The 25,315-nt window shown below is 38.2% G+C and overlaps 8 protein-coding genes across 11 annotated transcripts in view; 1 reads left to right on the top strand and 7 right to left on the bottom strand.

Annotated features, from left to right (window-relative positions):
- Window positions 1-25,315, top strand: part of n6amt1 (N-6 adenine-specific DNA methyltransferase 1) — a 32,956-nt gene that overhangs the window by 3,855 nt on the left and 3,786 nt on the right. For 3 of the 4 annotated variants that reach the window (XM_067502651.1, XM_067502649.1, XM_067502652.1), the window contains 2 exons: window positions 7,177-7,216; window positions 22,668-22,835. The gene's annotated coding sequence lies outside the window, so the exon portion shown is untranslated. Of the gene's footprint in view, window positions 1-7,176; window positions 7,217-19,995; window positions 20,056-22,667; window positions 22,836-25,315 lie in introns of all 4 variants that reach the window. The other variant, XM_067502650.1, reaches the window with a different exon arrangement.
- On the bottom strand, window positions 69-1,055 carry LOC137126158 (trace amine-associated receptor 13c-like). Its single transcript, XM_067502646.1, has one exon. The coding sequence runs from the start codon at window positions 1,053-1,055 to the stop codon at window positions 69-71; it is 987 nt and encodes a 328-aa protein (XP_067358747.1).
- Window positions 4,603-5,803, bottom strand: LOC137125989 (trace amine-associated receptor 13c-like). Its single transcript, XM_067502319.1, has one exon. It carries the CDS (start codon window positions 5,677-5,679, stop codon window positions 4,693-4,695), a length of 987 nt encoding a protein of 328 aa, XP_067358420.1. The 5' UTR covers window positions 5,680-5,803; the 3' UTR covers window positions 4,603-4,692.
- LOC137126204 (trace amine-associated receptor 13c-like) lies at window positions 7,940-8,920 on the bottom strand. Its single transcript, XM_067502718.1, has one exon. The coding sequence runs from the start codon at window positions 8,918-8,920 to the stop codon at window positions 7,940-7,942; it is 981 nt and encodes a 326-aa protein (XP_067358819.1).
- LOC137126194 (trace amine-associated receptor 13c-like) lies at window positions 11,200-12,186 on the bottom strand. Its single transcript, XM_067502706.1, has one exon. It carries the CDS (start codon window positions 12,184-12,186, stop codon window positions 11,200-11,202), a length of 987 nt encoding a protein of 328 aa, XP_067358807.1.
- On the bottom strand, window positions 14,339-15,594 carry LOC137126085 (trace amine-associated receptor 13c-like). Its single transcript, XM_067502526.1, has one exon. The coding sequence runs from the start codon at window positions 15,410-15,412 to the stop codon at window positions 14,426-14,428; it is 987 nt and encodes a 328-aa protein (XP_067358627.1). The 5' UTR covers window positions 15,413-15,594; the 3' UTR covers window positions 14,339-14,425.
- On the bottom strand, window positions 17,280-18,551 carry LOC137126044 (trace amine-associated receptor 13c-like). The gene has a single exon (XM_067502444.1). The coding sequence runs from the start codon at window positions 18,463-18,465 to the stop codon at window positions 17,479-17,481; it is 987 nt and encodes a 328-aa protein (XP_067358545.1). The 5' UTR covers window positions 18,466-18,551; the 3' UTR covers window positions 17,280-17,478.
- On the bottom strand, window positions 21,267-22,659 carry LOC137126159 (trace amine-associated receptor 13c-like). The gene has a single exon (XM_067502647.1). The coding sequence runs from the start codon at window positions 22,251-22,253 to the stop codon at window positions 21,267-21,269; it is 987 nt and encodes a 328-aa protein (XP_067358748.1). The 5' UTR covers window positions 22,254-22,659.

Raw genomic sequence — 25,315 nt, 5'->3', positions numbered from 1 at the left:
GCTTCAATACGGTCTGGGGTGACAGTCTTTCTAAAGCCCTGAATATGACTATTCACTTTCATGTATGTCTACATAATCACAACCTCCCAGGAGTGCTCCTGCAGTATTTTGAGTGTGAAAATAAGTTTAATGGCTTTCCTAAACCAGGGGTAGAACAGAGCATATATCAGAGGGTTTAAACAAGAATTAAGCTGCATGACCCAAGACAATATGGAGAAATAGGTCAAACTAGTGGAGGTGTTCACCCCTGCAACAACTGGATAATAATATGGGCAGAAACACATTAGAAATACTACAATTAGAATCCCGAGGGTCCTGGCAGCCTTCCTCTGTGATTTTTTAGCAGTTGGAACCACGCTGGCATTAGTAGCAGCAGTCTGTGACTGAATTGCACGCATTTGAGAAAGAGCAACCAGAAACACCCTCACATACAGCACAACCATGACAGTACAGGGCCCAACAAATGTGACGAAGAGGTCAATAGTTCCTGGGATGTAGCTGATGACCACTACACATTCTCCATGACAGGAGCTAAATCTGTCAGGTTGCCCCATGTGCTCCATTAGAATTAACCCATTGTAGATAGCTGAAGATGTCCAACAGAGACACATACAGATTTTAACATTAGTTATGGTAATTTTAGTGTTGTAGTTCAGTGGGTCACAGATGGTCAGATAACGAACTATGGATATGAGCACCATGTGATCCAATGAGGCTGAAGTAAGACAGTAAAAAAAATAAGGACTCAGAGCACATAGTAACCTCCCCAGCAGCCAACATGTCTCAATGTAACGCATGCCTTCAATAGGCATCACCAGCAGTCCCACTACCAAATCAGACACAGCCAGAGACAGTAGCAAGGTGTTGGTCGGAGTGCGGAGCTGCCGGAAGTAGTAGATGGAGAAGATAACGAGGGAATTGAGCGTCACAGTGAGCAGAGAGGCAAACGCGAGCAGAGTGTAGAGTAGAGCAGCCTCAGATGGAGGTCTTAGCAGTCGTCTGCACGAAGAGTTGAAGTTGGGGAAACAGAGTGGGGGGCTCCCGGTGCTGTCCATCAGTGACAGGAGAAGTAGAGACTGGGGGAGGCAAAAGGACAAATGATCAAACTCCTCACCAAACAGTTGTTTTATCTTCCTCTTACACCACCCTCCCTTTTTTCCAGAAACTGTAAGATGATGTAACCTCTATCCCATGTCATCGTTATCATCATCCTCATCATTATTTTAACTTTAGAGCCTTTCCTTTTTTCCTACTTCCAGAATGTTTCATATTTATCTTAAGTGTTTTGTCACCTACCATTTAAGCTTGCTTAATGGTAAATAAATAAATCAATATTCATTCATATGAGTAATATGGCAGCCTACTTATTTATACTTACATTGTGATTTGTAGTGAGAGCAGGGAACAGGTGGAGGAAAATCTAGAGAGGTGGAGGTCTGCTCTGGAAAACAATGATATGAAGCTTAGCCACAACAAGACAGAAAATGTGTGTGACTGACAGGGACCCAGGTGGAACAGTGAGGTTACAGGGAGCAGAGGTGAAGAAGGTGGTAAAGGAGTATCAGCGAGAATGAAAGGAAAGGTGTTCAAGACGGTGATGAGACCAGAGATGTTGTTCGGCTTAGAGACAATAGAACTGAAGAAAAGATGAGAGGCAGAGCTGGAGGTAGCAGAGCTTAAGATGTTGAGGTTCTCTTTGACTCAAAGAATGTGTCACATTGAAAAGAGATCATCACAAAGTCAGCTAAATTAAATAAAAACCAACAGTAATCCAGTGATGAAATAATGACCGACTCCCCCCCCAAGTTAGTATTCTTGGGGTTGGCTGTTTTTGGTTTATGACAAACGTAGCATCTTGTCTGATGCTACACATCTCATTTTTGGTCTCATTAGACCATAGACTCTTCTTCCAGTTGACTTCAGATTGAAAAATTAGCTGAGTGGTAAAATCGCTTCTATCTTTTAGTCAATTTCCCATAAAGTTTTAACTGGTAAAGCTTATGAATGGTTGTTGTGCAGTGTCTTTAATCTCTGCTGTAGGATAGTAAGTCCTTCAAAAGTGAGTGCCTCCCTCACTAGTCCCATTTTTATACAGTGACTCATTTTGTGTTTTCACTGAATCCAATGCTTTTAAAATTATCATTTTTTTTGTATTTTGTGTCCTGATAATGTTCAGCTGAGTCGGTGCATACATGTGAAGCGGCTGTAGCCCAATTGGTAAGGCAGTCATCCCCTACCACCGGGTCATTGGTTCGATTTCCGGTCCCTCGTGGCTACTTGTGGAAGTGGCCTTGGACAAGACACTGACCACCAAGTTGCTCCCGGTCGGTCAAGTGTGCACCTTGCTAGGCAGTGGCTGCCTTAAGTGTGTGAATTGGTGAATGAGAAGCATTATTGTAAAGCGCTTTGGACCAAAGCACTACATAAGGGGCCATTTACCATACATGCATGATTTTTATTTATTTTTTTAATATATTTTAACTGCTGTAATTTCCTCGTGTAGTTACAGAGGAATAGTACGTATCTTGTGACTGTGGGCTAAAACAGCAGGGATGACAGATGTTTTCTCATATTTATTTATGTAGCAAGTTGTGTATATGCAGAAATTTTAACAATGCCATTGTTTGATATCCCTGCATTAAAACAATTTTTAAATATCTCCATATTATACTCTTGTCTCTCAATAAGGTTCATTCTCCATTTGGAGGATGTCTTGATTCCACTTCAGCAATAGTCAGGTGTAAAGGAGAAAATTGTGCACTTATACCTAATGTCTACGGATATTCAGTATATTTGTATTTCTTGCTCTTGCTTTCAGTTTTATAAACTTTTTTTCATGTTCTTCAGACAGTAATTCAAGTGAAACAAAAGTCGCATTGATAACTGATGTCATACTGAAGTGAATTTAAAAACAGAAATAGAAATAAATACCACACTGATTAGAATATTTTTTTAGCAGAGGGACTCTGGATTTAACATTTGATCTTTACATGCACACCGAAGGCCAGTAAATACATCTTATAAATATTTAACTAGATGATTGTCAAAAAATGGTTAGTACAATAAAAATTGTAATGTCCCGGTGTTTAATTTTGCCCTTAATGACAACTCTGCCTTGTACTGTGGAAGGTAAATGTATATGCAGTGCTTGTTTGTTTATAGTCAATGATCTTATCTAATTTCCGTGTTTAGTAAAGTTTGTCTTCATTTAATTTTACAGTTTACTTCAAAAACAATAATAACCAAATTTAGAGTGTGTTCTGCATTCCTCCTTGGACATGACAGTTTTATTGAGAATCCATAATAATGTTAAACTTGACTATATATTAGTTTTGGGTGGGCACCAAAGATATAAATGTTTTATAAATACAACAAATGTGAGCATTTTTACTAAATCTGTTAAATTTAGTTTAAAAATGGTAGAAAAATAGATACATGTTGTGCCATAAAAAGCAGAAGTTGATTTTAAGTTTTGTTTTTTTTTGTCTATTTTAACACACTGAGTACAGTTATTTATATTAAGCACCTTAAAATTCCCCTGTGAATACAGAGAGATGGGCTAAATTCATCAGGGGTGAAAGATTTCTGCTGATATTTATTTATTGAGCAATTGGTGTATATTAAAAACATTTATTACTCAGTGTTTAATTTTTATATTTATAAGCATAAATTCAACTGTATAATGTAGCAGGAGTTTTTTTACCCTCAAGCTCAAATTTCTTTCTTTCTATTTTTTATTCATGTTATATTTTTATATTCTTTAAGTACACCTGCTGTGCTAGTAAACCATTAAGAGGTGGTTCTAATGTTTTGGCCACCTCATTAATTTTAAATACATCGGCCAAAACATTACTCACCTTGTTTTAATGCAGTCCAGTAGGACTTTAATACCCACTATGATCTCAATAATATATACATAGTCAAATTATCACCTTTCTGACTTTCAACCTAAAAACTGAGAACTTATAACATTGTAAAAGTAGAATTCATGGAAGAGCCACTGTATTTGATTACATTGAATTGCACAGGTCTACTTAATGTTGTGTCTGATCGGTGTATTAAACTACACAAAACATCGCCAAGATAATAACAGCACAATTAGATAAAAGAAAAGCAGTTTAATAGTGATTTAACATGTGAATGAATGAACATGACAGAAATAAATACCACACTAATTAGAATATTTTCAACAGCACAAAAGCTAAAAGCTGAAATTAAATTCTTAATAATAGTAATCAGAAGAAACTAAACAGCCTACAGCAGAAAACTACCAAATAGTGTGTTTAGTTACAATGTGTTAAATTATTGCACTATTAAAATCAACAGAGCTTATGATGTTCTAAAGATAGCATTCCATTTTGTTATCAAAATGCCATCAGCAGACAAGACATACGAAAAAAAATGATAAAGTGGTTCAAGAAAATCCTGATTCATCATGATGATGCGTTTATGTTTAATTTGTAGATGTGCCCAGATAGTTTGTTGTGCACAATGTTTCACAATAGGTGTTTGTATCAACATTTGCAGTGAGATGTAAAACAAGGCAAAAAGCTGTGTCTGCAAATGTTGACAATATGACTGTGTCACAAAATGGGAGAATCTCTGCCTGGGACCATCGTTACAGGTACCTTTTTATTTAAGCTGCAGAACAGTTTTGTTTCCATACCACTTTGATATGACTATTCGCTCTGTTTAAATGATCATAACATCCCGGGAGTGAGATTGCAGTATTTTGAATGTAAAGATTAATTTAATTGCTTTTCTAAACCAGGGATAGAACAGTGCATAAATTAGAGGGTTTAAACAAGAGTTCATCAGTAGGATCCAATTTAATACTGAGTAAAAGGACAAGCCAGTGGAGATGACTTCACCAACCAGAGTAGGATAATAAGATGGACAGAAACACATCAAAAACACAACTATCAGAATCCCAAGAGTCCTGGCTGCCTTCCCCTGTGATTTCTTAGCAGTGGGAGCCACTCTAGCGTTAGGAGCAGCAGTCTGTGACTGAATTACACGTGCCTGTGAAACGGCAACCAGGAAGACCCTCATATACAGCACAACCATGACAGTAGAAGGCCCAACAAATGTGACAAAGAGATCAACAGTCCCTGGAATGTGATCGATGACCACCACACATTCTCCGTGGCAGGAGTTGAATCTTTCAGGGTTTTCTAAGTGTTCCCTGAGAATTAATCTGTTGTATATTGTTGAAGATGTCCAACAGAGAGAGATACAGATGTTAACATTAGTCATGGTGATCTTAGACTTGTAGTTCAGTGGGTCACAGATGGTCAGATAACGTACTACGGATATGAGCACCATGTCACCCAATGATATAGAGATCAGAGAGTATAAAACATAAGGACTCAGAGCGCACATTAGCCTCCCCAGCATCCAGCATGTCTCAATGTAATGCAGGCCTTCAATAGGCATTATCAGCATCCCCAACAGCAGGTCGGACACAGCCAGAGAGAGTAGCAAGGTGTTGGTCGGGGTGTGAAGCTGCCGGAAGTGTGAGATGGAAAAAATGACAAGAAAATTGAGTATCACAGTGAGCAGAGAGACAAAGGCGAGCAGAGTGTAGAGTAGAGCAGCCTCAGATGGAGGTCGTAGAAGTCGTCTGCAGGAGGAGTTGAGGTTGGGGAAGCAGAGCGGGAGGCCGTCTGTGCTGTCCATCAGGGACAGGAGAAGTAGGGACGAAGTGGAGGCAAAAGGACAAATGATCAAAGTCCTCACCAAACAGTTATTTTATCTTCCTCCTGCACCACCCTCCCTTTTTTCCAGAAACTCGAAAAGATGATGTAACCTTTGCCTTTCTGTGTCTTCTTCTTTTACAGTATTTTGTTATTACTTTGGTAATTTTTATGTATTCACTACACATATCAGTCTTACATAAGGCATATTTCTCATAGTATAAACAGTGTCTTTGTTAATTAATAACTGGAAATGTTTGGCGGGTAATAACGATGAATAGGTATAAAATAAAAAAGATAAAGAGATGATGTAACATCAGAAAGGAACACTGATGGCATTTTTTATCTGACAAGCTCAGCTGCAAGTATAAACCAATTTGAGCAACATTTACAGCTTTCTAGTCCCCCAATTTGATCCCGGACTATGCTGCTCTGGACCCCCAAAAAATAATCCTTGCACAGTCATTTCAGAATAGAAGTTAAAATGACCCCATCAGGGTGAATCAGAATTTTGACTTCTACTGATATTAAGTATTTGTATCTCTTGTTTTTTATATTTCTTTTTAATCCAGTTTGTTTTTGGTTTTAAATTTTTTTTCTCTTGTTCTTTGGACAGTAATTAAACAAAAGGGGCATTTGATAACTGTGTAATACTGACGTGAATTAAAAAGGACCGAAATAAATATCACACAGATTAGCATATTTTTTTTAGCAGTCAGACTTCTCAAATTTGATCTAACATTTGATCTTTACATGCATATAGAGACCAGTAAACACACTTTATAAATGTAGATATTAATAATCTAGTAAAATATTTTCCCTGAACTAGATGATTGTCAAAAAGGGTGAATACAAAACAAATTTCAAAACATCAAGTGTCCAGTGTTGTTCAGTTTTGCACTAAATGACAACTTTGACTTTAGTGTAGAAAGTAAATGTGTATGCATTTTTTTTCAGTCAAAGATCTTCTCTAATTTTCATGTTTAATAAAGTTAGCTTTATTTAATTTTACTATAATGCAGTTTACATCAGTTACATACAATAAAAACAATTTTGAATGTGTTCTGTATTCCTCTTTGGATATGACAGTTTTTTTTTGAGAATCCATCATAATAACTTAAACCTACCTATATGTTAGCATTGGGTGGGCACAACACATAAAAATCTTTTATAAATAAAACAAATGTGAAATTTTTTTTTCTTTTGTCTGTTGTAGACAGAAGTAGTTAATACACATAGTACAGTTATCTTAAGATCCTTGAATTTCCCCTGTGTGACTACAGACTGATAGTGATTGTGGGCTAATTTCATCACGGGTGACATATTTCTGCTGACATTTATTTATCGAGCCATTGGTGTATATTTAGAAAATCAATATAAATTCCTGACCATAAGTTCCACTGTATAAAGTACCAGCTGTTTTCTACCCTCATGCTCAAATGTTTTTTTACCATTTTTTTTTATTTCTCTTTTTTTACAGGCCCGATTCACACGAAGACCTGGGTATAGCTGCAGAGAGGGTAAGTCTTACAGAGGCAAAATTATAATCCAGAATAATGGTATAAATGTGTAGTATTATAGCAGTTATGAGCACTAAATGATTTTTTTAGCTATTTATTTGGTTAATAAACCACTATTGTATAAAACATAACAGAGGTAATAGCCACACAATTAGATCATTTTTAATTGCAGATGTCGCAAGGAAAGTAGTTTAATAGTGTACAGACGAGTCTAAACAACATTTAGAAAAACTAAGAAATCTACTGAATACTGTTGAATTTAGGATTATTACATTGTATCACAATCACCTAGAATTAACAATATTTAAAATATAGTCCTATGATGTTAATATTTGTCAATGTGAAGTAACACAATTTTTATATATCTTATGAGAGTCTAGTTGAGATAAAACTCAAAAACATAAAGCTAAAATATAAGACACAATCCTGCTTGTTGTGAATTTGCATGTTTAAATTTATCTTTATATTTGTTTAAGTAATTATATTTTGCTGACATACTCACCTGCTATGCATACAGAGCCATCAATATTTATATAAGTGGTCAATGTGCTTCACTTAGCATTGAGATCTGTATTCATGAGAGAAATCTAATTACAACAAAGCTGTGAGAAACCCTGGTCCAAGGCCATTGTTGAGTGTGGTGCTTTAAAACAGTAGGGTCAAGGGCGAGACAGTGTTTCCAATACAGTGAAAATGAATTGTTGCTAACACTTCCTACTCTGCCTACATGATCATAACCTCCCGGGAGTGAGCCTGAAGTATTCTGAGTGTGAAGATAAGTTTGATTGCTTTTCTAAACCAGGGGTAGAACATAGCATAAATCAGAGGGTTTAAACAGGAATTCAACAACATGATCCATGACAGTACAGAGAAATAGGACATGGTAGTGGAGCTGTCCTGACCTGCAAGAGCGGGATAGAAAAATGGGCAGAAACACATTAGAAACACAACTATCAGAATTCCAAGTGTCCTGGCTGCCTTTGTTTGTGACTTTCTAGTGGTTGGAGCCTTGGCATTGGCAGCAGTTTGTGACTGAATAACACGCACTTGAGAAACGGCAACCACAAACACTTTCATGTATAGCACAATCATAACAGTACAGGGCCCAACAAATGTGACAAAGAGGTCAACAGTTCCAGAGATGCGGCTGATTACTACGACACATTCTCCGTGGCAGGAGCTGAATCTGTCTGGGTTCCCCAAGTGGTCCATTGTAAATAACCCATTGTAAATAATTGAAGAGGCCCAACAGAGAAAAATACAGACGTTAACATTAGTGATGGTGAGCTTAGAGTTGTGATGCAGTGGGTCACAGATGGTCAGATAACGAACTATGGATATGAGCACCATGTGGCCCAAGGAGGTCGAGACCAGACAGTAAAAGAGATAAGGACTCAGAGCACACATTAACCTCCCCAGCAGCCAACATGTCTCAATGTAACGCAGACCTTCAATAGGCATCACCAGCAGTCCCACTACCAGGTCGCACACAGCCAGAGACAGTAGCAGGTTGTTGGTCGGTGTGTGGAGCTGCCGGAAGTGGTAGATGGAGAAGATGATGAGTATATTGAGTGTCACGGTGAGCAGAGAGACAAAGGCGAGCAGGGTGTAGAGTAGAACGGTCTCAGAAGGTGGTCGTAGCAGTCGTCTGCAGGAGGAGTTGAGGTTCGGGAAGCAGAGAGGGGGGCCTGCAGTGCTGTCCATCGGTGGAGCAGAGAAGCAGGGTAGAGGTGGAGGCAAGAAGACAACTCCTTGATCTTATTATGAGACAGTTCATTTATCCCTCCCATTTTTCCAAGAACCCTAAGAGATGATGTAACTTTTGTCCCTTGTCATCGTCATAATCTATAACTTAATCAGCACCTTTCGTTTTTCTCTCCCTCATTTTTGGCATTTATCTTCTATTTACCACTTGCACATGAGCCAAACATTATAGGTTTTTTCAGGTATCGGTTTTGTAGCTGTAGTTCAATGATAAATCACAATGAAAGACCCCATAAACAAACAGTGTTTGGAATTAAACTCTTTCCTATTTTCAGTCAAGTTTACAGTAAATTGTGATCTAATTATTGACTTTTATTATTTATTATTACTATTGTCAGCTCTTTAAGGTGTTTTTTAATAACCAACAAGACCAAAAAGGAAACGCTCCTTCTAATCCTGCAGGATTAGTTTTTCTGCTTCAACATTTATAACACATAAGCCAGACACACCACCCTACTTTTGATGATGAACTGATTTTTATCTAATGCCATGTATTTTACTGCAGAAAAAATCAGGAAACTCACAAGCTGTTAAGGATGAACAGCTAAGAGATTATTGCTTTTTATAAATCTCAGATATGGAGTGAAAAGCAAATTTAGGATTGTGTTTAGTGATACTGATTAGCTACCATTGTATTTCAGGACACATTTGTGCCCCTAGACATAAAAACATTGTAGAATAATTTTCATTATTTGTGGTCAGATCTCCAGTTCAACAGCATGCTTTCTTTCAAACACCAAGGTGTCAAATAGACCTTGTTGAGCTTTGGTATTGATAGTGAGAAGAGCAATGAAATCCATGAGACTTACAAAAAGCTGTTTTCAAGTAACTAGTCAGGTTTTTAAGAGCCATTCGTTGCACTAAAATGAGCCAGTACTTTGACATAGTTTCAAGTATAGTTTCTGGATAGCTGAGACTCATTGTCACTGGTCAGATGAGACTTAATGGGAATGGGGCTAGCTGACTGGGAGGCTTGATGGCAGCTACATTATCCTGCCTACTGCTACTCAATTGTGAGGTCATAGACTAGAGAGATCTTTATCAGTTAATCAGAATATCAACCTTACAAACAACCTTAAACAAACAAATTTAAGTTGAGTAAAAGCTTAAGTTTTTATCAATGTTACAATGGATTGTTATGTCTTCAAAAAGATAAGAGAGATGATGTGTTGTAAAGGGCAAATGTGATAAAAAGGTCAACAGTTCCTGGAATGTGGTTGATAATAACATAGACAAAGATGTTAACGTTAGTAATTGTGATTTTAGTGTTGTGTGGCAGGGGGGTAACAGTCAGATAACGGACTATGGATATTAGCACCATGCACATACAAACTATAGTTTTATAAATAAAACAAATGTGAACAACTTTTCTAAATCAGTTAAACTTAGTTTAAAAATGGTAGGAAAATAGATGCATGTAAAAAGCAAAAGTTGATTTAAAGTTTTTTTTTTTTTCTGTTGTACAAAGAAGTAGTTAATACATATAGTATATTTATCTTAAGACCCTTGAATTTCCCCTGTGTGACTAGAGACTAATAATGACAATGGGCAGATTTCTGCTGACATTTATTTATCGAGCAATTGGTGTATATTCAGAAAATCGATTACTCAGTGTCTTGTCCCCTTAAGACTCGTGTGATGCCTGTGCATGACTACAGACAGATGCATTTCTAGTGAGTACAGGCTTTTCCATACGGACGAGGGATTTTTGCTGAGATTTCCATATTAAGTTAATTTTGACACATCTATAACTGGAGAATTACATAATGTAGGAAAATCACGGTATGTTACCATTGTCCATTGGGAGTGTTGTTTGGTTGCAATATAGCAATAGGAGGATTGTGTATTTTCTTTCCTTTTTATTACAAATAGGTAGTGTCATACTTAAACAGAGCATAGATGTCAGAGATTTAAATATTTTCAAAAACCATAACCCAATATTATAGTAAAGAGCATAGACTAAACAGAGTTAACAAAAACATGTTAATCTACTTGAACGTACTTGAACGATGAATAAACACATAGCTGAAAAACGTTTAAAAATCAGTTTCTTCTGCTTCACTTAAAAATTGAGCTGTGTTATTATGAGAAAATCTTGTTTACAACATGATCGTGTGACAAAATAAGATCTCTGTCAAAAGTGATTGTTCGGGGTCTCAGTGGTGCTTCAGAGGTGAGGCAGTGCTTTCAAAACAGTGACTAACATGATTTATCACCGTTTACATGATCATAGCATCGTGTGAGTGAGCCTGCAGTATTTTGAATGTGAAGGTGAGTTTCATAGCTTTTCTAAACCAGGGGTAGAACAGAGCATAAATCAGAGGGTTTAGGCAAGAATTTAACAACATGATCCAAGTCAAAATGGAGTAATAAGACAAGTTAGTGGAATTCTGCTCAGCTGCAAGAATGGGGTAGACATATGGGCAGAAACAAATTAGAAATACAACTACCAGAATCCCAAGTGTCCTGGCTGCCTTTGTTTGGGATTTTCTAGTGGTTGGAGCCGCTTTGGCAGTGGTGGCAGCAGTCTGTGACCGAATTACACGCACTTGAGAAACTGCAACCAGAAACACCTTCATATACAGCACAACCATGACACTACAGGGCCCAACAAATGTAATAAAGAGGTCAACAGTTCCTGGAATGTGGTTGATGACAACCACACATTCTCCACGGCAGGAGCTGAATCTGTCTGGGTTCCCCATGTGGTCCATCAGAATTAACCCATTGTAGATGAATGCAGATGTCCAACATAGACAGATAGAGATGTTAACATTAGTAATTGTGATTTTAGTGTTGTGTTGCAGTGGGTGACAGATGGTGAGATAACGGACTATGGATATGAGCACCATGTGACCCAAGGAGGTCGAGACCAGACCATAAAACACATAGGGACTCAGAGCACACATTAACCTCCCCAGCAGCCAACATGTCTCAATGTAGCGCAGGCCTTCAATAGGCATCACCAGCAGTCCCACTCCCATGTCGCACACAGCCAGAGACAGTAGCAGGTTGTTGGTCGGGGTGTGGAGTTGCTGGAAATAAGAGATGGAGAAGATGATGAGTATATTGAGTGTCACGGTGAGCAGAGAGACAAAGGCGAGCAGGGTGTAGAGTAGAACAGCCTCAGATGGATGTCGTAGAAGTCGTCTGCAGGAGGAGTTGAGGTTGGGGAAGCAGAGGTGAGGACTCCCAGTGTTATCCATCAGAGGAGGAGAGAAGTAGGGATAAGGTGGAGGCAAGACGACAACTGACTAAACTTTGTACCAGTCAGTTGTTTTATCTTCCTCTTACGTCACTCTTAGGAACCTTAGGAGATGATGTAACTTCTGTCTCTTGTCATCATTATAATTTTTCACTTCATCTGTCTTTTTTTTTCTTCTGCTATTACGTTTCACATGTAGCCTCAGTTTTAGTGGTATATCATTTCCCTAATTTCTCCAATTTCCACTTCTGTAAATTGCGTTTGGCAACCGAGGAGCTGCAGAAAGTCTTTACGTTCTAACAGCATTCAAGTTTGAAGTTTACAACATTAATAGGTCATTCATAAGGCATCTTGTGTGTCCGACATGTCTTTGACTGAACTAAATTGTCTCTCCTGTAAAGAATTGATGGAGACATACAGGGGTTTTCTTACTGTTGCCTTAACATGCTGTGTTTGGAAAACAACCTGTAAATCATGGATTTCCACATCTGAATTATTGCTGAACCATTTCCAAACTACAGAACACACTCTTTTTAATAAACTCTTCATCATACCCATTATAAATCTATTTTTAGACAAGTGGACCACTACATTGCTATGCTGTCATCGGTATCATAGGTCAGGAGAGCGAGCAGGAGTCCAGTGTTGGATGCAGAGGTAGCATTTGAGGTTTTTTTGAAGATGAAATCCTTTTGGAGGTTGAACGGGAGATGGAGCCAATGCTTAGGCAGGCTATGATCTAGGGAGCTTATCCAAAGCAACTGAAGAATCAAGAGAAGTAACACATAGTAGCAACCTCCAGCGTGTTGCTCAACAACATTTTGACATCAGCTGGAAGAGCTGGGGTTTTAACTGCTGACCGTAGGTTTGAAGCAGCCTCCTCTATGTCCAGAGTCAGAGACAGTACCCCCTACTTTCCCTTACCACTACCCAGGTAGGCTGATAACAGTCCCCATAAAGCTTATGTGGGAAACTGTCAAGGCCTGGCTCCAGAGCTGGAGGGAGGCCTACTGACTCTGGAACTTGATCACACTAGGGGCTCGCTGTATAGAAAGGATGTGAGGAGTTTGTTGATGAGAAAACGAGTTGGCAAGCAGGCCTAGTGCCAGCTGCTCAGATAGATGTTAGCTTCAGTTGAAACACGATCAAGTGATATATCTTAAAAATATTAAAAAATGGATTATTGTAATATAAAAAACATGTTGCCATTAAGAATTTCTTCTGTACCAAGCACCTGAAGTTACCTTAGGTCCCATGTATTCCTCCGGGTACAGACAGATTGTACATGTCTTGTCACTGTATGTAAATTGGCAGGGATGAATAATTTGTTTAGATTTATAATGACACTGTAAGAATCACTTACAGTGTCCACTGGGGGCACGTCTGGTTTGGGGGCATTACAGCAATATTTGTTTTTTTCTACTGTGTGACTGCTTTTAACCATGTTAATCTTCACACTGAAATGTTGTATAAGGAATTCATTGATGAGAAAGCAATGTAATGCAAGGTGCTGAGTGGGAACATTATGTGGCCAGTGCGATGATCCACAATAAATACGAGGAGGTAGTGTTAGTGTGTGTGGACATTTTTAAGTGCTGTTATTTTAGGTGGACAGAACATGCACAGTTTCATGTTTATTTAGACAACGGGAAAATTGACAAGTTAATGTAACAGCAACGTTGCATTAAAGTAACTGATAGATGACTTTTTAATAGCATTGATGTCTAGAATGCAGTGCATCCACTTTCTAAGTCATAGTAATCTGATGAGAATACACAGAGAACCAGAAATGTGTACTGTTATTGTACTGTATATTACAACCAGTTAACGTGTATTATTTGTATGTGTATTTTTTGGCTTTGTATTTACTGTATGATAGTTATTATAGTACATTAAACATGTTTGGTTATTTTGTATCATGGAGCTTATGACAATCTGGAGACAAAACTGGAATCATAGCTGATAAATGTAAGAAAAGCCTTTTATAAAATTAAGATGAATCTTTGCCTTTAAATGTATATTTGTATATGTAATGTTTTATTGACACGCACACATGATTTACAATCAGACATTTGCAGTGACATAAGCCTTTGTGCATTATTGCACTTCATTGAGCATTTAGATGTGTATTTTCTGTGTGAGGCCGGTGGTTAGGTTTTCTGTGGTGCTTCAAAACAGTCTGTTCTGAGGTGAGACAGTGTTTAAAAAGTGTAAAAAATGACACATTCTTTCATTTTCAACTACACAATGCAAACCTCTCGAGAGTGAACCTGCAGTATTCTGAGTGTAAAGATTAGTTTTATAGCCTTTCTAAACCAGGGGTAGAACATAGCATAAATAAGAGGATTTAAGCAAGAGTTTAGTAACTCAATCCAAGTTAATATGAAGTAATAGGACAAGTTGGTAGAGGTGTCCTCACCTGCAAATGTTGGGTAGTAATAAGGGCAGAAACACATTAGAAACACAACTATCAGAATGCCAAGAGTCCTGGCTGCCTTCCCTTGTGATTGTTTAGTGGTTAGAGCTGCTTTAGCATTGGTAGCAGCAGTCTGTGACTGAATTACACGCATTTGAGAAAGAGCAACAAGAAACACCTTTAAATACAGCACAACCATGACAGTACAGGGCCCAACAAATGTGACAAAGAGGTCAATAGTTCCTGGGATGTAGTTGACGACCACAACACATTCCCCGTGGCAGGAGCTGAATCTGTCCGGGTTCCCCATGTGCTCCATCAGAATTAACCCATTGTAGATAATTGAACTGGCCCAACATAGACAGACACAGATGTTAACATTAGTGATGGTGATCTTAGAGTTGTGTTGCAGTGGGTCACAGATGGTCAGATAACGAACTATGGATATGAGCACCATGTGACCCAAGGAGGTCGACACCAGACAGTAAAAGAGATAAGGACTCAGAGCACACATTAACCTCCCCAGCAGCCAACATGTCTCAATGTAACGCAGACCTTCAATAGGCATCACCAGCAGTCCCACTCCCAGGTCGCACACAGCCAGAGACAGTAGCAGGTTGTTGGTCGGGGTGTGGAGCTGCCGGAAGTAGTAGATGGAGAAGATGACAAGTGCATTGAGTGTCACGGTGAGCAGAGAGACAAAGGCGAGCAGGGTGTAGAGTAGAACAGTCTCAGAAGGTGGTCGTAGCAGTCGTCTGCAGGAGGAGTTGAGGTTGGGGAAGCAGAGTGGGGGGCCACTGGTACCGTCCATCAAGCAGGGAAGGAGGAGAGATCAAGTGGAGGGAAATGAAGTAATGATGCACCAGACGGTTAATTTATTGTCCTTTTAAGCTACCCTCCCATTTTTCTATGAAGATGATGTAACTTATGTCTCCCGTCATCGTCATAATCTTTAACTTCATCAGCCAAACTTTTTGTTCACTCTCTCCAACATGGTTCACATTTATCTTTAGTGTTTATTAATGAATTATTACCACATACTATTTTTACATAACAGATCTAGTGCCTTTGCTAATCGTTCATTGACCTTTTATTATTATTGTTATTATTATTATTATTATTATTATTATTATTATTATTATTATTACTGGCCAGGATGTCAAAAGTTAAAATGTTTGTTTAATCCGTTTTGCAGCTCTAACTCTTAAATCCAGTTCAATAAACGAGCAACAGAGGTGCATTGTTGTCCAAGTGAAATAAATGTTTAACAGAACCATTTTATATTGTTTTGTCAACTTTGCAACTTCAAGAAGTTATGTTTATAACTTTAAATATTAACAAGTAATTGTTTAGAGCTACAATACACAACTTTAGTAATTCAGGCTAGCTGTTGCATGGGGCTGGAAATATACGCACGGTGTGTCAAAACTCCTGGCTTTTCATAAATGGGCATTTAGATATGAAAGGGTACCTTCCATGTTAGAGTTGACCCACAGGTTTAGGTGTTTTTTGATCAGTCAGAAGGGCTGTTCTCTCAGTCTGTGTCACTGACGTGCATAGTTTTGGAGCATATCTCCATAAATCAAGTAAAAATATTTTTTGTCTCACGTAAAAATAAATGACACCTCATGCTAAAATAATCTATAAAGCCACAAAACTTTACAAATCCAACATGTTAAACATTTCCACCTATTGGAAGGAACCCTTGTTTACTTTCTTGCAAAAGAGTTGGAAAACATATTGATAGCTGTCTCTGGCAATTACAGTGCTGTCAAGTACACATCAAGTTCCTCCAGCTTGACACAGCCTGTTGAGAACACACAGGAATTGGACCTGTTAGGTCGATGGCTTTGTAGAACTATAAAAAATTTTAATCTCATAAGATTAAAAGACACTCAATATTTTATAAAAACGAGTGAAAAATGGCCTTTATGTTTTTTTCACAACTAATATGAATTTACATAGGCTTATTTTTAAAGTTATAAATACACACATAAAATATCTAAAATAAGATTGAACAAAGTAAGCTAGAATGAAACTATTTCTATTACATCGTATGCATTGGTATTGTTCGGTCATGTGGTTTAACGTAATCTACCTAAACTTTGCCAGTAATCACACGTGGGTTTTTGTTTCAGACCATGTAATGTATTATTCCATATATGTCATGTGATTGAATTGGTTTTACTAAGAACTTATCAAAATATTTGAAAACTACTTGTATGCTATTTTTGAGTGTACATCAAGTATTTTAGATAACGAGTTAGTAAATCAGAACACAAATCAGAAAGGCTCTTTAAAGTTCAGCATCATCACATACTACTAACAAACTGTATGTGATAAAAGATGAAACTTAAATTTGAGTGCAAATGAAAAAAAATTAAACATGAAAGAACATGCTGTGAACAATGTTGAGACTATTTTAATAATACAAGTGCATAAAAACTAAATTAAATCCATGATTTCCTAGGGCTTATGACAAATGGGTTACGGAAAAACTAAAGGATTATTGGTGATACATTTGAAATAACAGCAACTTTTACTATGAACATGCTTTATATTTGTTCATAGATCAGCCACATTAAACACAACGTTTACCGGGTCAGCATGGACACTCTGACCATTTTGACTCTGCAGGTGCGATGCACTGTTTGTTCTGACACCAGTCCACTTCTAAACTTTGTGTTGTGTTTAATCATTGTATACTTACTGTAATAACAGTCTGCTGACAGACATAACAAAGTAATGCGCCTCACTCAGCACTGAGGTCTGTGTTCATGAGAAAACCTAACCTGGACACACACCTCTGTTTATAATCTGTGTGACAAAATCTGAATCTCTATGTCAAAGGTCAGTGTTTTTCAACTCCTTTCAACTTCACATGATCATAACCTCCCGGGACTGAGCCTGCAGTATTCTGAATGTGAAGAAGAGTTTGAGAGCTTTTCTAAACCAGGGGTAGAACATAGCATAAATTAAAGGGTTTAAACAAGAATTCAACAACTCAATCCAAGTTAATATAGAGTAATATGACAAGCGTGTCGAAGTGTCCTCACCTACAAATGTGGGATAGTAATAAGGGCAGTAACACATTAGAAATACCACTATCAGTATCCCAAGAGTCCTGGCTGCCTTCATGTGGGATTTTTTAGCAGTTGGAGCCAATCTGTCACTGGTGGCAGCAGCCTGTGAGCGAATGACACGCATCTGAGTAAGAGCAACCAGAAACACCCTCATGTAAAGCACAGCCATGACAGTACAGGGCCCAACAAACGTGAAAAAGAGGTCAATGGTTCCTGGGATGTAGCTGATTACCACTACACATTCTCCATGACAGGAGCTGAACCTGTCAGGGTTCCCCATGTGGTCCATTAGAATTAACCCATTGTAGATAACTGAAGATGTCCAACACAGAAGAATACACATTTTAACATTAGTCATGGTGATTTTAGAGCTGTGCTTCAGTGGGTCACAGATGGTCAGATAACGGACTATGGATATGAGCACCATGTGACCCAATGAGGCAGAGATAAGACAGTAAAAAATATAAGGACTCAGAGCACATAGTAACCTCCCCAGCAGCCAACATGTCTCAATGTAACGCAGACCTTCAATGGGCATCACAAGCAAACCCAATAGCATGTCACACACAGCCAGAGACAGTAACAGAGTGTTGGTCGGGGTGTGAAGCTGCCGGAAGTGTGAGATAGAGAATATGACGAGCGAATTTAGTGTCACGGTGAGCAGAGACGCAAAACCGAGCAGGGTGTAGAGCAGAACAGCCTCCGACGGTGGTCGTAGCAGTCGTCTGCAGGAGGTGTTGAAGTTGGGGAAGCAGAGTTGAGGGCTCCCAGTTTGATCCATGAGGGAGGGGAGTAGCAGAGATGGAAGTGGAGGCAAACGAACTAGCCGCCGCACCAAGCAGTTAATTTATCTATTTACACCTCCCCATTTTCCACAACCCAAGAGATGATGTAACATCTGTCATCATAATCTTTCCCCTCCCTTTAATATCTTTGTTATAGTTGTAGTTTTTGTTCATATATCAGGAAAACTGTAAAGTTGTATTATTTAAAGAATATATAAAGTTTTACTTTGAAAATAATAAATTAATCCAATATTATCTTAAAAAAACAAAATGTTAAACGACCCGGTTGGAAATCATTTTAGAAATACAGCTAGCGTACAGTACATTACTTTGAAGCAAATGCTAAAAGCCTGACAATATAGTAATATTGCTGCTTGCACAGAAATCCTGACCATTAAAAGGTGTAAACTGCATAGAATTTAAATTGAGCTGACTCTAAAACTAACTCGGGTAATGAAAATGAAGACAAGGCAGCAAAGGTAATACAACTTCCTTAAAGCAAAAAAACTGTCTAAAGTTAGAATTATTTAATAAATAATAATTTTTTGGGCAAACTTCACTGTCATGGCAGTATATACGCTGTAATCGCCTGCCCACAGAACCTGTGTTAAGGAGTGTTACTGTGTGTGATGCCTCGAATTTAAGCCTCCAACACATTCTGTCAGGTTGCAAGGCTACGCTCTCACAAGGGGGCTACAAATGGAGCCACAATCAGGTTTTGAGAAAGCTGGCAAAGGACTGGAGCATAACGTTTGCCACAGCTTTAGTTTTTCATTGAGATTGTCATTACATCCTTCTGGCCCATAAGAGTTTGGTTTAGGGAATTAGTTTTTTTAAATATTGTTACATGAGCAGTATGATTGGATGATGATTTCTTTTCTTTTGTTGTGCAAAACTCATTTTCATATGGGTGCAAATAAAGAAACCTGACCTTTTGATTAAAGAAAAGAATAAGCTTAAGTACTCAGAACTTGCTGATCTGTGCAACCAGGCTAACTATAGGCCCATCTTGCCCAGTTAAGTTTGATGCCAAGCTTTTGTAACAGGTCGACCATTCACCTGTGGAGGGATTTGAAAGTGACAGGTGCAAAACAACAAAAGGTGCCAAGAGGCAGAGCAGTGCAGCTTCTTGCTTTGAACCGAAGGGAAAGAGAAATGTCGGGGTCCTAATATCTAATCTAAAAGCCCTGCAGCTTCTCAAATTTCCTTTTTGTCCTTTGCTCGTATTTCATTTACTGCTCGGGTCATATCTGAGTTCATAGGTGACTTTTGGAAGGATGGCCACCCTTGTGAAATTTCATGATGCAAAGTTTTTTTTCAATTTGGAGATAAGGGCTCTGACTCTGGTGTTTGTGTGGTCTTAGATTCTTTGAAATGGCTTTGCAACCTCTGCCGTACTGTACTGAATTATTTGAATCACCCTTTTCTCAATCTCGTCTGGAATTTCATACAATAGTGTAAAATGTCAGGATCCTTTTGCCAAGTTTAAAGTGACTGCATATTCTGTATTGTTTTGTTTCACACAGGAGCTCATAAGGCAATATGGAGGGGGAGGATAAGCAAGAGAAGCAGAATGGCAGAAATGTGTAAGAATCAAAGCCATTACAATCCCTAAAGTCCTGGCTGTGTTTTTTTTTTTATGTAGCAGTTTGAGCTGCAGTGACAGTAATGTTGTCTATAATCACTAACTTATGACAATACAGGGTCTGACAATGGTTATAAGAAGCTCAAAATGTCCTGAGATCTCACTGTTGACTATGTAATTATGTCTTTATTCCCATTAGGACATTAAATCCATTTCTGTACTATGATATTCTGTAGGACAATGCAGTCAGAACTCCGAATTAACTAGTTAACATCTGATATGTACCTACATCCTACACATAATGAGAAACTTGTTTTTCTCCAAATAAGTTTTTAAACATTTATATTATTTCAATGCCCCAGTACTTCGGTTTTGTTTTGCATCATAATGCATTTTTTAAATTTTGTTTGAAGGCAGACAGTATTTTCAGCTCCATAATATATTTGTGTTTTGTCATAACTTCTTTGCTACAGTGTTTTTGAACTTGCCATGTGCAGTAAAAACCAAATGTATAACAGAGCATCTGTAATTTCTCCTTTCTGTTGTGACAGAGGAACCTTGGAGAACAGGGAGAGTAAGTGCTGTTTGTTACACGTTGGTCTTCAAAAAACATCAGATTTCCTGTTTTCTTTAGACACAGAAATTTCCAGCAAAACACAAGTATATTTTACAGCAATATGACAGATAAACTCCAAGATGATTAGATTATTTTAATTGCACCGCTGGGGAAGAGAAGTGTAAAGAAGCTACATTCAGATCCTTAATAATAGTGACGGTGATCAGAAAACACTAATCAACACGAATAACAGAGAAACACATTAAACCAAGTCAATGGCCTGTTTAGTCAGAATTTGTGCAATTATACTGCACCACTAAACTAAAATCTGTTAATAAAAATGTTGGTATGATTTTTGTATCACTGTATCTTTTAAACGGGAAGAACTAGAAATGACAAAACATCCATCTCTATATATCTTGAAGATGCATGTTTGCATTGTTAATAATAACAAATGTAATAACATTTTACTGGCAGATTAAAAAAAAAATACAACTTATAATTGAGAGAAGTGTGTGACACTGTGTGTGACACAATAGGAAACTCTGGGCTTGAGGTCAGGTGTGGATCTCTGTTATCCTTCAGAACAGTCTGAAAGGTGAGATTGTTTCCATTAGACTGAAAAATGACCGTTCACTGATGCATTCAACTCCTGCCTACATGATCATAACCTCCCGAGAGTGAGCCTGCATTATTCTGAATGTGAAGAAAAACGTGATACTTTTTCTAAACCAGGGGTAGAACAGAGCGTAAATCAGAGGGTTTAAACACGAATTCAACAACATGATCCAAGTCAATATGGAGAAATAAGACAAGTTAGTGGAAGTGTCCTCACCTGCAACCACGGGGTAGTAGTAAGGGCAGTAACACATTAAATACACCACTATCAGAATGCCAAGAGTCCTGGCTGCCTTCCCTTGAGTTTTTTTAACATTTGGAGCTGCTTTCGTATTAGTGGCAGCAGTCTGTGACTGAATGACACGCATCTGAGAAACGGCAACCAGAAACACCCTCATGTAAAGCACAGCCATGACAGTACAGGGCCCAACAAATGTGACAAAGAGGTCAATAGTTCCCGGGATGTAGCTGATTACCACAACACATTCCCCGTGGCAGGAGCTGAATCTGTCTGGGTTCCCCATGTGCTCCATCAGAATGAACCCATTGTAGATAACTGAAGAGGCCCAGCAGACACAGATACAGATTTTAACATTAGTCATTGTAATTTTAGAGTTTTGTTTCAGAGGGTCACAGATGGTGAGATAGCGAACTATGGATATGAGCACCATGTGACCCAAGGAGGCAGAGATAAGACAGTAAAAGAAATAAGGACTCAGAGCACATAGTAACCTCCCCAGCAGCCAACATGTCTCAATGTAACGCAGGCCTTCAATAGGCATCACCACCAAACCCAACAGCAGGTCGGACACAGCCAGAGACAGTAGCAAGGTGTTGGTCGGGGTGTGAAGCTGCCGAAAGTGTGAGATGGAGAAGATGACGAGTGAATTGAGTGTGACGGTGAGCAGAGAGAGAGCGAAAAATAGGGTGTAGAGCAGAGCAGCCTCAGACGGTGGTCGTAGCAGTCGCCTGCAGGAGGTGTTAAGGTTGGGGAAGCAGAGGTGTGGGCTTCCAGTGCCATCCATCAGGGAAAAAATAAGCAGAGTGGAGGTGAGAGGACAAGTGATCGAACTCTTTGCCAGACAGTTAATTTATCTTCCTCACCCTCCCATTTTCCGTGAACCCCAAGAGATGATGTAAATTCTGTCTCATCGTTTTAACCTTGTAACTTCATCAGCCCCTCTCCACCTTCTCTTCCTCCATTGTTCCTCAAATTTATTTCTAGTTTTTATTCATGTATCCTTTTTACATGCCACTTTTGCAGAAGGCGTATTTTTTTTAACGATTAACCAGTGAGAGCAAACCTACTCAGTAGCATTAACTCTTAGCATTATCATTGAAGAGCAAAAACCTTTTTGTTTTAACCTTAGTAAATTGTTGAAATGTCTAAACGCTTACATTTAAGTGTTTTTCAAGTGTTGAATTATTCCATCCTTTAGATACTGTCAGACTCTGACTGCCAGAAGCTTCAGACTCCTAATTTCTGAGAAGATCCTGATACCAATTGTGCCAGAGGTGCTGTAGGCCTCTCCGTTCATCCTCCTTCATCCTGCCTTCACTGCAGATCTTTAAAGGCCCAGGATCTCCAGTCTGTCTGCAATGAAAAGGTCTGTGAAGGTTCTATATTTGTAGGATGTATTGGTGAAAATACTAGTGGACTCTGTGTGAAAAGTCCTTAACACCAAAGACACAGGAATCTACTATTTTCAGAAAGTACCTGAAAGTATCAGGTGAATGTGAGAATTATGAAATAAAAGATTAGAGCTATAGCAAATGACTCACCTTTCTTAGCTAATGGAGACATTTCAAATAGTTACCAAATATACTGGAATAAAAAAATATCAAGATGTGCTTTAAGTGTAGACTGTCATCCTTAACTTAAAACTTTTAGTTTTGAGGTAAATGGATGGTTATTGGATAAATTGTTTATCAATGTTTAAACACACAATTACCATCAATTCTAGTTGTGTTCTGCTCTCTACTCTCTATAAGAAAGTGAACTGCCCTAAAAAAAAAAAATTTGTCTTTTGATGGTGGATGAAAGACTGCATGAGTTGAACAACACAGCTTTGAAACTTCTTTAGTTTGAACAAGTAGAGGAAACAAAGCCATTTGACTTGTTTACTTGTTTTCATCCTAATGTTGCGTCATTGCACTTTGTTTCAACACCTCAGATTGGCTCGGTGCCTCAGGGCATTAGAGGTGTCATTTTATAGTCATAAACAAGGAAAACTGGCTAATGAGACACATGTAAGCAGTTTAGCGTTTGGGTGAGAAGCTATAATTTGATCCCAGAGGTATTAGTCTCTGTGTCTATGTGCTTTGTTTGATTTGTTAGTGCATTATAGAGGTTTCATCATGTATTAACTTTACAGTAGTGTTTAGGTGACCTGTTAATAAAAATGACTATTAAAATTTACTACATATATATCATCTGCCGATAAACAACATAAACTTGAATGTTTAATTGTTTGATTCATTTGTAAATCAAAATAGTACTTAACTAGAACTATTATTGATTTCTTAATGGAGCATCGACCATTTGGTTATCAATCTTCCAATTCATTTAAATTATGTGAAACAGTCTCCTGGATAGTAAATTCAATGGAGATGGTAACACAGCTGGATTTTGTGGACACATCTAGATGTGTCAAGTTCAGGCCTCACTCTTTGCAACAAAGTTGTCTTTCTCCTTTCCTCCTGTTTAGACAAATAAGAATTTGCATTAAAGTCAAATATACAACCCGTGTCATTTAAGGTAAATGCAAAATTAGCAATTGGTCAGTAAATGTATAAAGTGGTCTCCATCAGTTTCTGCAGATAACTGGGTGCTTTGTTAGATGACAGTAGGAAGATATGGTAAAGCTCCTAAAGCCCCCAAACTCTTAGTGGGGATCAAACCACCAAACATTTACAAATTGAACACCAGATATATAAAATAGCTCAGGCTCTTAGAGAGAAGACTCTTTGTTGTCCAGGCAAATAGCTTAGGGGCTTAGACACTGAGCTGGGACTTCAGAGGATATGGGTTGAAGCCTCATTACATTAAGTAAATATTAAAATCCATCACACAAAAGAAGTTTTAAAAGCACTCAGAGAAACTCGTCTGAACAAAGGGCTCAGGCTGTTAAGAGGTGTGTTTGAAATCTCTGCGCATGTGGATTTGCTTTTTGTGGGGGTCAGAGAATTTTGACGGCAGGTCTCAAAAGTAAAGAGTAAAAACCTCCTTGTTTTGTTTAAGTAGCTCGGATTGTTAGAGAACAGGTTGGAAATGCAGAGGATGTTGGTTCAATTCTTTTCCCTCTGTATTTTGGACACCTGCCTTTTAAAAATCAGCCCCAATAAGAACGTATCCTTCATCCAAAGTACCATCAAGCAAACCCCTATCAACCTGAGACATTTCAATGGACAGTTTTTTTTTTTTTTTCTTTCCTCAGAGCTTTTCACTCTTTACTTTGGACACAGGAATCAAACAAACATCCACAGAGATTTCAAACACTACTCTTAACAGCCTGAGCTGTTTGGTCAGACAAGTGCAAAGGTTTCTCTGAGTGCATCTGAATCTTCTTTTATTATTTACTAAAATGTAATGAGGTTTGAACTCATATCCTCTGAAGCTCCAGCTCAACACCCTGAACGATTTGACTAGGACAACTGAGTGTTTCTCAGAGCTTTTTACTCTTTACTTTACTACTTAATAAACCACTTCAGACTGTCAGCGTGTCTTCTCTGAGCGCCTCTGAATATTAACCTAGGCTTAAAAATGTACATTTACTGATTCTCATAAGGCTTTTTTAAAGAATTAACCTTTTTTTTAAGTACATTACAAATACAGTAAAGGTACATGAACAAATCAGGTTACACTGAGTTTAATCCTTCATGTGTCAAAGCTAAACTTGAAGAATCTTAAGAGAGGACTCATGTGGCAGTGATGTGCAACACAGGTTCAGTCTGCTGTTTTTCCAGATTTCTCTTTGATCTTGATCATTGTCACAGTGCATGCTGACAACTGTCAAACAGAACTGTGCTGAACTGTGCTTTCTGATACGTTTGGTGGTTTAATCCCCACTGACAACAGGAGTTTAGG

The sequence above is a fragment of the Channa argus genome, chromosome 4 (genome assembly GCF_033026475.1).
Source record: "Channa argus isolate prfri chromosome 4, Channa argus male v1.0, whole genome shotgun sequence".
Taxonomy (NCBI): domain Eukaryota; kingdom Metazoa; phylum Chordata; class Actinopteri; order Anabantiformes; family Channidae; genus Channa; species Channa argus.
The sequence above is the reverse complement of the archived record's forward strand: the minus strand, read 5'-3'. Positions and strand labels throughout refer to the sequence as shown.

Excerpts from the sequence above, each read along its gene's own strand:
- LOC137125989 (XM_067502319.1), bottom strand. The coding sequence starts at position 5,679 with ATGGACAGCACAGACGGCCTCCCGCTCTGCTTCCCCAACCTCAACTCC.
- LOC137126044 (XM_067502444.1), bottom strand. The coding sequence starts at position 18,465 with ATGGATCAAACTGGGAGCCCTCAACTCTGCTTCCCCAACTTCAACACC.
- LOC137126159 (XM_067502647.1), bottom strand. The coding sequence starts at position 22,253 with ATGGATGGCACTGGAAGCCCACACCTCTGCTTCCCCAACCTTAACACC.
- LOC137126204 (XM_067502718.1), bottom strand. The coding sequence starts at position 8,920 with ATGGACAGCACTGCAGGCCCCCCTCTCTGCTTCCCGAACCTCAACTCC.
- LOC137126194 (XM_067502706.1), bottom strand. The coding sequence starts at position 12,186 with ATGGATAACACTGGGAGTCCTCACCTCTGCTTCCCCAACCTCAACTCC.
- LOC137126158 (XM_067502646.1), bottom strand. The coding sequence starts at position 1,055 with ATGGACAGCACCGGGAGCCCCCCACTCTGTTTCCCCAACTTCAACTCT.
- LOC137126085 (XM_067502526.1), bottom strand. The coding sequence starts at position 15,412 with ATGGACGGTACCAGTGGCCCCCCACTCTGCTTCCCCAACCTCAACTCC.